The following is a 14170-nucleotide window of genomic DNA, read 5'->3' on the forward strand; positions in this document are numbered from 1 at the left end:
AGGTGTGTGGCACTGCCTGAAATGACCCACAGAGCCCCTGCCTTTGGAGCCACTGGTGATCTGGCAGGGCTGGTGGACTGTGCCTCCCTGTCCCACTCCAAAAGCAGCCCTGGGCACACCTCTCAGGGTGCTTCCATCCACTCAGCTGCTGTTTGCCCAGTGCTTTGCAGACCTTGCATGTGAAGGGATAAACGAGAATAAAATATATTATTGCCATCGTTGCTGGGTTTAGTATCATTCTGCCACCAGAGCAGATGGAAAACTTCTCCTCTGTGCATCCCAGCTAAGAAATAATGGGATTTATGTGTTGTGCTTAGATTCTAATGTTATCTAATCCATTTCTCTGCTGAAATCTTGGGTAAATCCGCTGTCTTGTTGATTTTCTTCTCATTTACATCAGTTTAAAAGCCTTGACCTATGTTACTTCTGGTAATAGAAACTAAAAGAAGGAGTAAGGCTGTGTTCTCTGACTACATTTGGAAATGACCATGCCTGCTGCTGTGATAAGGCATTGGGGTTTTTGTGCTGGTATCCCTGCCTACAGTCAGACCATGGCTCCTCAGTTCTTCCCCCCACAGCTGTAACAGATGTTTCATGTTCACACAGGGATTTTGGTTGGTCATTGCAACATATTAGACGGGGTGAAAATGTTAGGTATTAAATGGAGCTTTTATGGGTTTTTGATGTTCACATTTCAAGAGCAGTGGGACTGACATCTCCACTAAACTCAACACACGGCAGTCAAAATACAATCTTGTCACTGATGACTAGACTAATCTGCAAACACCCCGTTTTCTTGAGCTCCCCCTGTTCTGGAAAGCCCAGCATCTGGCTGTGACATCTGGCTGTCAGCCCGTGGCTCCTGCTCACCCCTTGGTCAAGGAGCACTTGAGGCTGAGTACCTGTGAGAGCCTGTGGGGTGTCTGAGTTGGGTACCGTAGCTGCATCCTGGGGGATTGAGCTAATATCCGGCTCCGGCGTGCTTCTCGGCGGGGAGATTGCTAAAGGAGTCATCAGGACACGAGATTTCAGCTGCAAAAAATAATGAAAGTATACACAAGATATTCCAATTTTATTCTATGTATGTCACGCCCCATAAACTCCCACTCATTAGCAATCTGCTATTGCATCACTTTCTCTGGGCCAGAAGATCCATCCTGCTCCCAGGAGGATACTGGAGCCTGAAGCCTGACTGATTTGCTGCAGACAGCAACGCCTTAAGCTACAGGATGCAAATATTATGCCACCCACCGGGTAGTTATTTACACCTGAGCAAATTGAGCCTAACACTCCAACAAATCAGTGCAATGGCATTTTACGAGCCATTTCATGTGGGTGTAAACAATGCTCCACAACTCAGAAACATGGGGTCTTTAACTGCATCATAATTTAGGGCCGAATTCTGCTCTTGGTTGCAGGAGTGTAAATCTTGTATAAATCCAGTGGCACCAAGAGGCTACTCTGGGCTGACACCCATGTAAATAAACTCGCACTGTGGTCCAGACTGTGTTATTACCTGCTAGTAAATACAAACTGCTGCACTGTTGCCCCCAGTGGTCTTTGCGATCTGCAGCCCAGCTTGGAGAAGAGAAGCATGATGAGAATTTACTGTGCAATATCACTATGTCTTTATGCTGCCAGTGCCTGGCAACATCTCACCAGTCAAATGATGATCAGGCCCTCATATTTAAAAAGGACTGATGTGATGGATGTGACCTGAAGGTACCACTCTTGCTTTGCCTTTTGCTAAGGGAAGTAGGGGGAAAGCAGAGAGCCAAGCACACAGCTTGCTGGTTTATATATTTACATTCTGTCCTGCACCAGAATGTTCTTCTGACGGGTATTTATTTCCTTTTGTTGTTTTTCAATGGACAATGTACAAAGTATATTTTAGGTAGAAATTAAGTCAGACAACTGCCTCCAAACCAAACCAAACCAAACCAAACCAAACCAAACCTTGAGCAATCCCTGATGGAGAGTAGAAGTTGTTTTGAATTAAGATTTTTGTTGTCCATGACTATGAATTACAAATGTCTAAAATAATTGTCACTGTTTCAGCACAATGGTAAAACTAGAAAGCTGGGGAAAGGAGAGGGAAGTATGTAGCACTTAGGGACATCTAAGTGAGTTTTTACCACCACCTCCCCTGGGGCAAGCTAAATCCTTTTGTTTTCAGTCTGAAAAAGGGACAAATATTAAATAAGTGCATCTGAGAAAAGCTGTGGATTTGACCTCCTGCCGTATGGCAGTTGTAGAGTATGGGGGACCCTGAGCTGGCCCCTGGTTAGTGCTATTTCTCACTTGCCTGTGTTGCCCTGTTTTTGTAGAGTTGTCTTGCCTTCAGATTGGGATCAAGAACGACCAGTGACAAACTGCTGTCCATTTGTTTTCACAGAATCACTGACCATGCTGAGTTGGAAGGGACCCACAGAGATCATCAAGGCCCTGCACATCACCATCCCCAAGAGTCATACCATGTGCCTGAGAGCATTGTCCAAATCTTTTTGAACTCTGTCAGGCTTGGTGCTTACTTCCTTGGGGAGCCTGTTCTTGTGCCCAACCGCCCTCTGGGTGAAGAGCCTTTTCCTTATATCCAACCTAAATCTTCCCTAACACAACTTCAGGCCATTCCCTCAGGTCCTGTGGCTGGTCACCAGAGAGAAGAGATCAGTGTCTGCCCCTCCTTTTCCCCTCATGAGGAAGTTGTAGACTTCAATGAGGTTTCCCTCAGTCTCCTCCAGGCTGAACAGACCAAGTGACCTCAGCCACTCCTCATATGGCTTCACCTCAAAGCCCCTTACCATCTTTGTAGTTCTACTTTAGATGCTCTCCAATAGTTTAATATCTTTCTATATTGTAGCGCCCAAAACTGCCCTCAAGGCTCAAGGTGAGGCCGCCCCAGTACAGAGCAGAGCAGGACAATCCCCTCCCTTGCCTGGCTGGCGATGCTGAGCCTGATGCCCCCCAGGACACCACTGGCCCTCCTGGCTGCCAGGGCACTGCTGACTCATGTTCCACTTGCCTTTGACCAGGACCCCCAGGTCCCTTTCCACAGCACTGCTTTCCAGCATCTCATTTCCCAATCTGTCCATGTATCCATGCCAGGTGCAGAATCCGACACTTTCTCTCATTGAAATTCATGTGGTTGGTGATTGCCCAGTCCTCTGATTTGTCAAGGTCTCTCTGCTGGGCCTGCCTGCCCTCGAAGGAATCAACAGTTTTGTATCATCTGTGACCCTTCTTAGTATCCCTTCCAGTCCTGCATCCAAGTCATTATGAAGATGTTCAAGAGCACAGGGCTGAGGATGAAGCCCTGTGGAAAACCATGGCAGGTCACCAGTCCAATGTCACTCCATTCCCTATAACCCTCCATGCCTGACTGGTGAGCCAGTTGCTCACCCATGGCATGACGTGTTTATCCAGTTGTGTGCCTGACATTTTGTTGAGAAGGATACTGTGAGTGACAGTATCAAAAGCTTTACTGAATGGGAGGAGAACAGACTTCCGAAAAATCAAGGTCTCCATCCAATTTGGGAGTTATTCCATGTAAGAAGGTGAGAACCAGCATGATTCATTACATTCTATAGCAATATGTCAATTATTCACTTTTCTATGGCAAAGAGGGCTGGCAAAGTGAATCTTTGGGTAGCCCCTAAGTTAGGCTTCTGGGCTTGTTTTTGATCACACATATATATATATATGTATATATACACACACATATACAAAGAATATATATGTAGATATGTGCATTTGTACACACTCTGTATTTATTATATAAAATAGATATATTTATAGAGGGATGTGCAGATACAGAATCACAAAAGCATTGAGGTTGGAAAAGACTGCTAAGATCATTGCATCCAATCATTTCCTAACATTGCCAGGACCACTACTATACCATGTCCCTAAACACCTACATATATTTTTAACACTTCCAGGGACAGTGATTCCACCATTTTCTTTGTTCCAGTGCTTGAGCACCCTTTTAGTGAAACAACCCCAGCTCCCTCAGCTGCTCCTCATAAGACTGATGCTCTAGACCCTTCACTGGCTTTGTTGTCCTTCTCTGGACAGGTTCTAGCAATACTTGTATGCTCTCACTCTTACATTTTTCTACATAGATATTATTTTTGAGACAGTACACCTGAAGAATTCTGCTTCACTTGCGTGTTGGCTCCCTAATATCCTTACTGGCTCACATTCCTGTGGTCCCAAACAGAGGCACAAAAGTCCACTCTTCAGCCTCATGAGTGTGTGCTGCCCCACCAACACTGTGCCCTGCCTCACCGGCATCATCAGAACTTTTTCTCCTCCTAGATCTTGAAGGCCCAGGCAGGCTGACGTTCAAGAGCAAATAAACAGAGGGCAAGGCTTGTGTAAACTCTGTAGTGTGGAAGTCCCTTTCTTTGTTTGTGGAAACCCCCCAGTTTTAGTGAACAATTTACTGCAAAATTAATCGCAACAAAAAGTGCTCTACAGCCTGTGGGTACAGATAAATGTCATTTTATTAGGGGTGGTAGAGAACTGGCCTTTTTTAGATCAAAATAAAACAATGCCTGATTAGTGCAAAAGATGATACACTAAGCAAAAAACAGCTTAGCTGCCTCCTGGCCACTGAAATCCTGAGTAGTCCCTGAATATAATGAAGGGTAAATCTCTAAGTATTCCTTTTAAAGATGTTTTTTCTTGGACTGAGTCTTCTCTATAGAAAAGCCAACTCAACCAACCAGCTGACTGACTGAGAGCTTGCCAGTAGAAAGCACATATCCGTGAGAGTCAAAAAAAGCAGTGAAGAACAGAGAAAGAGAAAAAAAAAGAGAGGAAATCTGTCAGAGCACATTGGGAAATCCTTGTGGTAAGGCATTGGAATCAACTTTTGACTATCAAATGTCATGAGTTTTAATACGCACAGCATGAGATGTAAAAGTGGTTGCTTTAAAACAAGATCTTCAACCAACCCCCCACTCTTATGGACTTTCTACCATGGAAATGAGATCAGAGAAAGCTGATCAGGGATTCTGGGTAGGAAATAAGTGTGTCTACTTTATCAAAGTCACCATGCATTAGATGCAGAGAGAGTGGGTTTTTGTGCCATTGATGCTGGCTTAAAGTTTGTTTGAGTATGCGGTGGCTAGGGATGGGGAGGACTCTGCTGAGTACTGGAGTTTGTATTACAATCTGCACACCTCTTCAGAGAAGCCAGGATTCATCTAACTGGTATTTATATCATCCCCCACCAAAAAAATGAAAGAGGGTGAAGAACATTTGCCAGGCAACTTTTTTTTCTTTCTGAAGATCTCTGCCAGCTTGTATAATAAAATACATGGGAAAGTAGCACGATGAACCACAATACAATCTTTCCCTGCAGTTTTCTTAAACCACTTAAATGCAGGTTCTCATTTTTATGGCTCCCTGTTCCCCTGTACCAGTTGTCCCTTGTCCTGAAAAAACAATTGCTAGAAAAGGCTGGGATTCACCCCATCCCCATGGGCTTTTTTCCTTCCAGACAGGAGGGCAGAGGCACCTCCTGGCGATGAGAGTTTTTGCTGCTGGAGAGAGAACCATCTCCGGCCCCTGCAAATGTGCAATAAGTCGAGTGTCTGAGCCAGCCTGGTCCTGCCATGTGGACTTCTGATGGCTGGACAGAAGGCTGCCATTAAACATACACCAGGAAAGCACGGGGCTTCTGAGCATATGTTTTGGGATCTGTGGCTCTATGCACTTGGCTGTGAGTGAGGATACTCAGCACAACACAAGCCCAGACACTGAGGGTGAGAGAAGAGGTCAGCTGGCAAAGGCTAACACAGTCTTTCCCACCTTTTTTTCTTGTGTCATGCAATAACTTTCTTCTGCACAGCAAATGATGCAAGCGAGTCTGCACACAGCCTCCTACATCCCATCAGCCTTTCACAGAGAATGAGGCAGGTAACATTGACAGGAGGGCATGCAACCTTGAAATTCAAGGCTGTATCATAGGACAGGTGAATAAACAGGACACTTTAAAGTTGTCTGTGCAATCTCATTCCCAATGCATCCAAATCCTGACTGCTTATTTGTCATCATTAGTATTGACTTCTAGGGCAGCAGGGTAACCTGTGCCCCGTAATGGAACTGTCACTCCTCACGTGTGACTCCCACTGCCCACCCCACCTGGCTGATCTGGGCTTGGGCCACCTCCCCGGGTGGGAGCTGCACTGGTTGCACAGAGGGACAAAGTGTCCTCGAGATGCTCAAAGGGTGCCATGGCTTTGCTGCCCTCGGGGAGGGACGTGATGGTCTGTGTTTTTAGTGCTGCCCCACGCGTGTGTCCCTCAGATGTCCTCTGACAGGGCGAATCCCTGCAGGGTGCTAACAAACCCTTCCCTCTTACAGGCTTTCTAGGCAGCTCTTCAGGGCTGCTCTCACTCACAGCCAGAGAAATAAAACCCATCCATCGACTAACCTCCCCCTCTGGCTGCCAGAATAGGCTCTTTCCCAGAGATTTAGACAATCAGAAAGAATATTGTATTTTGGGGAAATGTAACATTTTATGGCAAATAGTTCCACATAAGGTACAAAACCATTTTTGGAAAAACAGCTGATGAAATTTTATAGCCAAAGCTGTGAGAAAATAAACAGGATAGCAAGGAAAAGACTTTTCTTGGTGATGAAGTGTGATGAAATGTCATTTCAGGAAGACACAGATATTTCCTTTAATATCAATGAAAACAGGCAATGGGTCACCTGTCTATAAAGAGCATGTGATTGAAAATGTCTGTTATTCACATCTTGGTCAAAAGAAATTTAAATGTAGGCTGTAAATTCTCAGTTTCTTAAAAATTCAGAAGTATTTTTCCATCTGCTCTGTAACAATTCAGCTCTCTGGCTGCTATAAAGAATTTGGTCGTCTGCCATTTGGGCAGGGAGTCCTTTTTTAAAATGCATTTAAGTCTTGTGGTATCTGAAACTCATACAATTATCGAGCTAATTAAATCAAGCTAGAGTTCCCCATCAAAAAATGTAATTTTTGACTCAGGCTGGGGAATTGCTTTGGATGGAGAGGGGCTCACTTCAGCTGAGCACACAGTGTACAAAGGCGCCTCATGGAAAACATTGCTTTGGTGTAGGAATCCTGCAGCACAAATCAACCAGGCCAGGTGCCGTGGGTGCTGCAGCTCATGAGTGTCAGCCCCATCCACCTGGGCCATTGGTTACAAAAGGTGCCTTTTTATGTGCCATGCTCACCAAGAAAGAACCTCATCTCAGATCCACTGCTGAAGGGGGGATGCTGTTGCCTCCTCGCTAAGTGCCTGGGGACAAACAGGAGGAGTGTGTGGTACCCAGACAGGATAAAGTGTCCCTTTGGGAGGAGTAGGGGACACAGCAATCAAATGCTCAGCCATGTAGGTCCAAAGCACTGTGTAACTGCAGCCTTTGATGGAATTTAAGCCTACCACTTCCCCCATTTATATATGTGTGGTGATTGGTGAAAGACTTTTTTCCAGGTGGATGGGTACATTTGGGATAGAACAGAAACATATTCCCCAGCTTTTTTTGTTTTGGTCGAATTACAAATCAAATGTAAATGTATGTGCAAGAAGTGGGGGTCACCAAGACAAGCAGACACAGAATGGACGAGTCTGAAAAACCCTGCATACAAGGTCCTTGTGGTATTTGGCAAATCACTTAATCTCAAACCTCAAAGACCCAATTTCAGCACATCTCCAAAGTATTATTGTCCAGACTGAATGGTTTTGATCTGAAGAGTCTACAAGCCACCCACTTTACTGATAATAACTAAATTACTTGAAACAAATAAATATAATATATAATAAACTTGATATAAGAAATACCTCAAATAAAGCAATTCAGATATTTCCATCCTGGAGTTTTATCTTGATATGGAAGTGAAAAAATAATAAGTATTTCCATACCCCACATTTTACAAAACACTTGAATATTTGCCCCAGTCTTAGCTTGGAGCTCTATTTTGGACTACTGTTAGACAGAGGTTAGGGGGTGGGAGGAAGAAGGTCTGGCAGGAGGTGAAAAGGAGCGAAAGGTAAAGATGGGGTAGGTTGCTCTAGATTAAGCTCAAATCCAAGGCTCACAGCAATGAAACAGTTGGTCCCTGTGTGCAGAGCTCAGCCAGCAGCAGCATGCATGGGACGTTGTTGCTCCCTATGAACCAAGAGAGACCCATGGAAGAGCCAGGCAACACCCCGGACAAGACCTTCTCCAGGAAGGCTGGGTCAGCCTTGTGCATACCCTGATTGTTTTATTCGCTTTTCTGTCTCAAAACCACGAACTCAAGCAGCTCTGATTTTCCAACAGTCAGCAATTTGCCCTCCTTGCAACAGTCTGCATGTGTGTACCAGTGCCCATTCAAAACAAGGAACGGGCATGGCAAACATGCACACTGCCCCGAGCTGGCTGGGGACAGAGACTGAGAGATTGACAGAGCAATCTGCTGAACACAAAACCCCTTACTAAGCTGTGGCCCAATTTCACTCCCCAGAACAAATTCTCCTTCCCTCAGCATCACAGTCCCATTTTTGCCTGGTGTGAGGCATCGCAGTAAAGCACTACTCCCACTGCAGTGCTGAGACCACTGCAAGTGGTGTGGTGGCAGAGACCCAGCCCAGCAGCAGCATCAGAAGGGCTTAAGGCACTCAGGGTTCCTGGCTTTCTTTAATTCTGCCTTTGCCCCAGGGTTGCACAGAGAGCTGGGCAGTGAGCAGACAAATAAAGTGAATTACCATTATTTTTCTCACATGCCCCTCTTTTCTTCCTTCCTTTGGAAAGTAGCTTTTTCCCTTCCTCCCTTTGTTTCTGCTCTCCTGTATTCCTTTCCTTCTCTGTTCAGTTTGTTCAACTTCTAATCACTGCTAGTGAGAGAGAGGAAAGTGACAAATGAGAAACCATTGCCCGAAGGTGTGCAGCCATCCCACACAACACTGTGGAAAACATTTTCAAACAGAGCAAATTAAAATAACCTTAACCTTTGGGAAAACACACATGGTGTGTCCTGTGCAGGACCAGGAGCTGGACTCAATGTTCCTGATGGATGCCCTTCAATTTAGAATACTCTACGATTCTGTGATTTTTTTTTTCACCAGCTCAGGTAGAAGAGAAACCATCTGCTCTTCTGTTTTGTTTTGGTTTTTTTTTTTTTAATTTGCATTTCTCTGCCCTAGACTTGCACAACTTTTCCTCTGTTCTTGCATTTCAGCTGAAATTTTTGAAAGTATGAAGACCGACAGGAGGTGGACAAGGAATGTGGAAGCCATGCATCTACCTTGTGCCCAGGTTTTCTCCCTCTCTTCTTTGGGATCTTCATGACTGGCAGAGCACCAGCTGGTGCTGAGAAGAGGTTGTGAACAGCCATTTTGATGGGCGCTGGCTGGAGCGGGGGCCGCCCTCGCTTCTTCCCTGCCATCCTGGGGGACTGCATCTCCCCAGCAGCCAGGCTGGGGTCCAGGCACGGTGGGTGGCTCATCTGCCCTACAGAGACACAAAAAAAAAAAAAAAAAAAAGCAAACCAACTCTTTATTTAGTTTTCATTTTAGGGTTTTTTTGGTTTTTTTTATCCCAAGGCAGTTCTCTCAATGCTCTCATTTTCCCTCTTACTGTTGCCACAGTTGTATGACCCTGGGTGGGATTCACCTGACCACAGCCTCATCTTCACCTGACCACAAAACCCTTATCTTCCCATTTCCCTCTCCTGACCATGAGTACAGTAGAGGGATTTGCTCAGGTGGTGAGACTTCTATTGCAGAGGTCCAAGAGGTGAATCCCACAACCTTGGGGATGCCATCTCAACCCTGCATCCTGCAGATAAGTGTGATGAAGGCTTGATTTTGCAGCCATCAGTCAGAGGGCGTTTGGAGTAGATGATCTCCTAAAGTCCCTGCCAACGTGATTTTTTTCACAAATTCCGTGGTTCTGCAAATCCTGCCTCACCTCAGAAGTGCTACCAATACAGAATGGACTTCCCTCCTCTTCATCCGCAGCACTCCTGGGTGGGGAGGCTGGGCTGGGCCATGAGGCTGCCAGCACGAGGGTAGCCCTGTTAGAGGGTAATTGCCAAACATTTCCTCTCTGCAGTTTTATAACATCTGTTACCAGGCATGTTAATAGTGGGCTTTTGGATCTACTCCATTAACACAGTTACTTCACCACAACTCCATGCAGCTGCTGAAGTTGAGCAGGGGTAATGGCGTGGAATCTGGTCCATTTTCCTCTGCCCAGATTTTAATAAAGAAAACAAATATACAGCTATATGCACAATACCAAGGGAATATACAGCATCCTTCACAGCTTCTAGTAAGGGTCATCCACGAACAAAGGTTAATTTAAAAAAAAACAGCTGCAGCAGTGTGTTTCCAAATGTTGTTTTGTCCAGGCATTTGATTTCCTGCATTTGGGCAGAATAACAGTCCCAGTCCTGCCTGCATGCATTGCTAGACACAAAGGTCCAAGCAATTCTCATACTTTTATGATAAACCTTGCAACAGCTAATGTTGTCAAAATTGTGCTCCCTCAGGCCAGTGATAATGGAGGACTCCCTGTTTTCTGGGGTTTTTTCACAGAGCAGACTCACAGCTCTCTCAGCTTCAGAAAAAACCTAAAGATGTGGTTCAAGAGTATTCTCTACAAAAATAAAGGTTTGTTTATCACTATAAACAACTACAATTTTTTACAAAATATATAAACTATAAAACCTACAAATTTCTCTGAGCACTTCAAATTTCACAATTTCAGAACCCAGTGAGATCAGAGGTGATATTGATGGGAATGAAATGAGGATTGCTCACTCACGTGGTGGGAAGGGTACCATTTGATAGGGGCCTCTTGTGACAAGAATCTGCAGCTGGGGGCTTCTTTGTTCAACGGCAAGTATGTTATGCCTAGTTAAAATTCTATAAATGTGACTAACCAAAAAGAAACCCACTTTTATGTTATTATCCAGTCTGTAGTTTACACAACCTCCTGTATGATAAAAAAAACAGAGGGCTCCCAGCCCTTCAGTAAATGCATTTATTTGCAATGTCTTAAACCCTGTGTGTTTCCAATAATGCTAGGGGTATCTGCTCTGTTCAGATAGATCCACTATATATGATGGGGCTTCTAGATTGATTATAACATTACCAGTCTTCAACCCCACCTATGCAAATACTGAATGTCAAACATCAGAGCAGAGCAAACTTGCAGTGCCTGATTTACCACATTGTCCAGAGCCACTGTGGTTGCACTCACTCTCCAGGCATGCTCAGCCAGCTTGGGAACCCCATGAAAGCCTGCCATGGGGCTCTGATTTTACCAAAGAAAAGTCTCATGTGACTGCAGAGAGTGTCCTTTCAGGGTTAAAATCATCAGGCTTGCCACAGTAGGAGTTAAATCTAAAGGCTCAGCTTATCCTGAACATCACTGCTTTCCTTCTGTCTTCAGCAGCGCTCATTTTCCTCCCTGTAGTGCTTTCTGAGGTACAGCCTCGGTGTCTCTTCCACCTCCCAAAACAAAACATTCCCAGGATCTTACATTACAGGCTGTCTGTAGGCAGGGAGTTCAGCACGGAAAGGAAATGCAACAATTACACAGGATTTGGCACCAAAACCCACTGAAAGCCCAGTGCTGCAGGCTCTGCATTTTGGTCTGCTTTAAACAAAACCTGGAAAGATAAACCTTTGCAGAGGAGCTTGGCAGAGGCTGAGGAAGACAAATCCAGCCCAGGTGTGCTCCCTGCTTGAGGACGGGGGTGGTTCTTGCAGAAGGGGCCACTGGTGGCCATGGGGCTGTGAGAGAGAGGCTGTGCACCTGCAGAGAACACCACACTGCATTGTCTGTATCATATTCTCCTCTGATGGTAAAAGTAGCTGATGGTGCCCAGAAACTCTTGAGTTATCAACCCCCAAACAAGAGATACTGACTCAGAGCAGTTCTTTGTCAAAAATGTTGCTTTCTTTTGCGACTGGTGAAGTATTAAATGTGTGGTGGTCAGGAGACACAGTAAATTTTAACAATCACAGCTTTTTTTGTGCTGTTTCTGCCCTCCCAATACTTGTGACACTGTGCTTAGGCAAAACCTCTTAGAGCTCCTCACCACATGTGAGGAGCTGACACACAAAACCCAGATGAACTGTGCACAAAAGGATCTCAGTGTAACATACTTGATTTGATACAGCAAAGACATTGTCAACTTCAGCATACAAGCTGTTGTAACTACATTTTATTACAAGCCCAACCATGACTTGATTCTCCTTTCCTGGTGCTGAGGGAGATGGGAATGCTTTTGGTGGCATTTGTTGTCACACTGCTGCAGATCCTGTGAGGCAAAGGTGCTCCCCAGCAGCAGGGAAGGGCAGCAGGCACACAAAAACTGCTTCTGCCTGACAGTGAGGGGTCACAGCAAGACCTTCCCTGACAGCCAGGAGGAAGCTCTTGGGCAGGCTGGAAAACCACACAATCAATTTGCAGGTTGGCCGAAGAGGTCAGAGGGACACAGCGGCTTGTCTGACTCCCCCCCAGCAAAGTCAGGGTGTTACCTTGGAATGACTTTCCTAGAGCAGCTCTGACTGCTGCCACAGCCTGGGCTTGACCCACAGCTCAATGCTGGAAAGCTTGGTCAGTTCAAGGCAAGTCATGAGAGTCTGATGAAATTTAAGGGCAAATTCAAGGAAGCAAATTACAGGCTACTAACAAAGGCATCAGCTCAGCTCAGCAAAGCACTGTAGTACAAATAGCTGGGGAGAGTGCTCTGGGAGGGAAATCAGTGTATGTTTGCCCTGTCCTTGTACTTTTCCAAACGCACTAGCTTTTGGATGCCCAAGGATGGTGCAGCTTCAGTCTGACCAGGGTCTATCACTTTTGTATTCTTAGTTTAAAAATAACAGCAGGAAACTGCATTTATGGCTTCTCATCATTTAATGATGAGAAGGGTTAGGCACAGGGTAACCTCTCCTGACCCGTTTCTCAAACACTGTCATTTGGATATACAATTTCTAACCCTGCCTTCCACAGAGGAGGCAGCAGGGAAACCCCTCTCCCCACCTTGACACCTGGGCAAGCACTGCAGGAAGGGTGAAGTCCCATCCCCTCCTGCAGCAGAGATTCAGCTGTGACTTCAGAGGATCCTGAGGAGCACCCTGTGTGCAGCAGTCTGCCCCGTGGGATGCCAGGGGTGGGGAGAAAACATTCCCTAGGCCAGTGCTGGTGAGCTGTAGGATGTTTCTCACAGCCCATGCTTTGCACCACGCACACCTTGCCCCACGTGCTGGTGTGTATGCTGTACAATTAGCAACGCAGATCACCATGCAGGAAGACACAGCGGAGAGCAGAGGGAGCTACGGTGCTTTTCCTCCCAAGCTGAGTGTTTTTGATGGACTGCAAAGATCCATTCTTAATAAAAATAAATGTCTGCAATAAATGCAGCTTTTAAGCTGCACTCCAGTAACTGCAAGGACTGAAGGTAAAAATACCACATTAAATTTTATATCGGTAATTCCACAGGATGATCATTTAAACTTGGTTTATGCCAGGACTCATGCAAACCTCTGCCTGGACAGGCACAGGGATGACACAGGGAAGGAACAAGCAATTCCTGCTGTAAGCCAAGAGAGCATGCAGGGGTGCAGTCAAGTAGAAAATGTGCCCGTTCCTCAGCAGCTGAAGGAGTTTGCCCTTCCCTCCCCTACACCCATTGCTCCCAGCTGCAGAAAGGCTCTGACCTGTCAGCATTTGCAGCCCTGCCTCCAACTCTTGACTCCTGCAGAGCTTTGTGTCTCACTGATCTACATACCCCACAGTGGTATGTGGAATGTGGAAAAGAGGTAAACTTCTTGTGATCTTGTCCGTCTTTTCTTCAGATGTTGTTCAGGAAAGCGTGTTTGTGGGGGAATATCACATTGTTAAACAAGAGGGAGGGGATACCTTTCAGTCAGTAACATGACTAGTGTCCCCTTTTCTCTGTGCACAGCAGGGCAGCCCTTTGACTGTGACCGCTCAGAGATGATGGTCTGAGGAGTAGGTGAGCAAAAAGAAAAGCATTGTCAGATCCAGAAGCCAAGCTTTAAACCTGCCTGCTCCTCCTGGGGAATGTTCAGGGGCATGAGACATTACGCATCTCTTCATCGCGAATACCAAAGCAGCACCGCAGAGTACATGAAAGGGAAGAGTTTAGTGAAGCAGACAG

At 45.7% G+C, this 14170-nt stretch overlaps 1 protein-coding gene across 1 annotated transcript in view; it reads right to left on the minus strand.

Moving 5' to 3' along the window:
• Positions 1-14170, minus strand: part of SCML4 (Scm polycomb group protein like 4) — a 64915-nt gene that overhangs the window by 33084 nt on the left and 17661 nt on the right. Inside the window, exons 2-3 of the mRNA XM_038132610.1 lie at positions 9278-9483; positions 903-1032 (exon numbers count right to left, since the gene is read on the minus strand). Coding sequence (XP_037988538.1) covers positions 903-1032; positions 9278-9478 — 331 coding nt within the window. The 5' untranslated portion in view covers positions 9479-9483. The remainder of the gene's footprint in view (positions 1-902; positions 1033-9277; positions 9484-14170) is intronic.

This window comes from Motacilla alba, chromosome 3, assembly GCF_015832195.1.
Source record: "Motacilla alba alba isolate MOTALB_02 chromosome 3, Motacilla_alba_V1.0_pri, whole genome shotgun sequence".
NCBI lineage: Eukaryota > Metazoa > Chordata > Aves > Passeriformes > Motacillidae > Motacilla > Motacilla alba.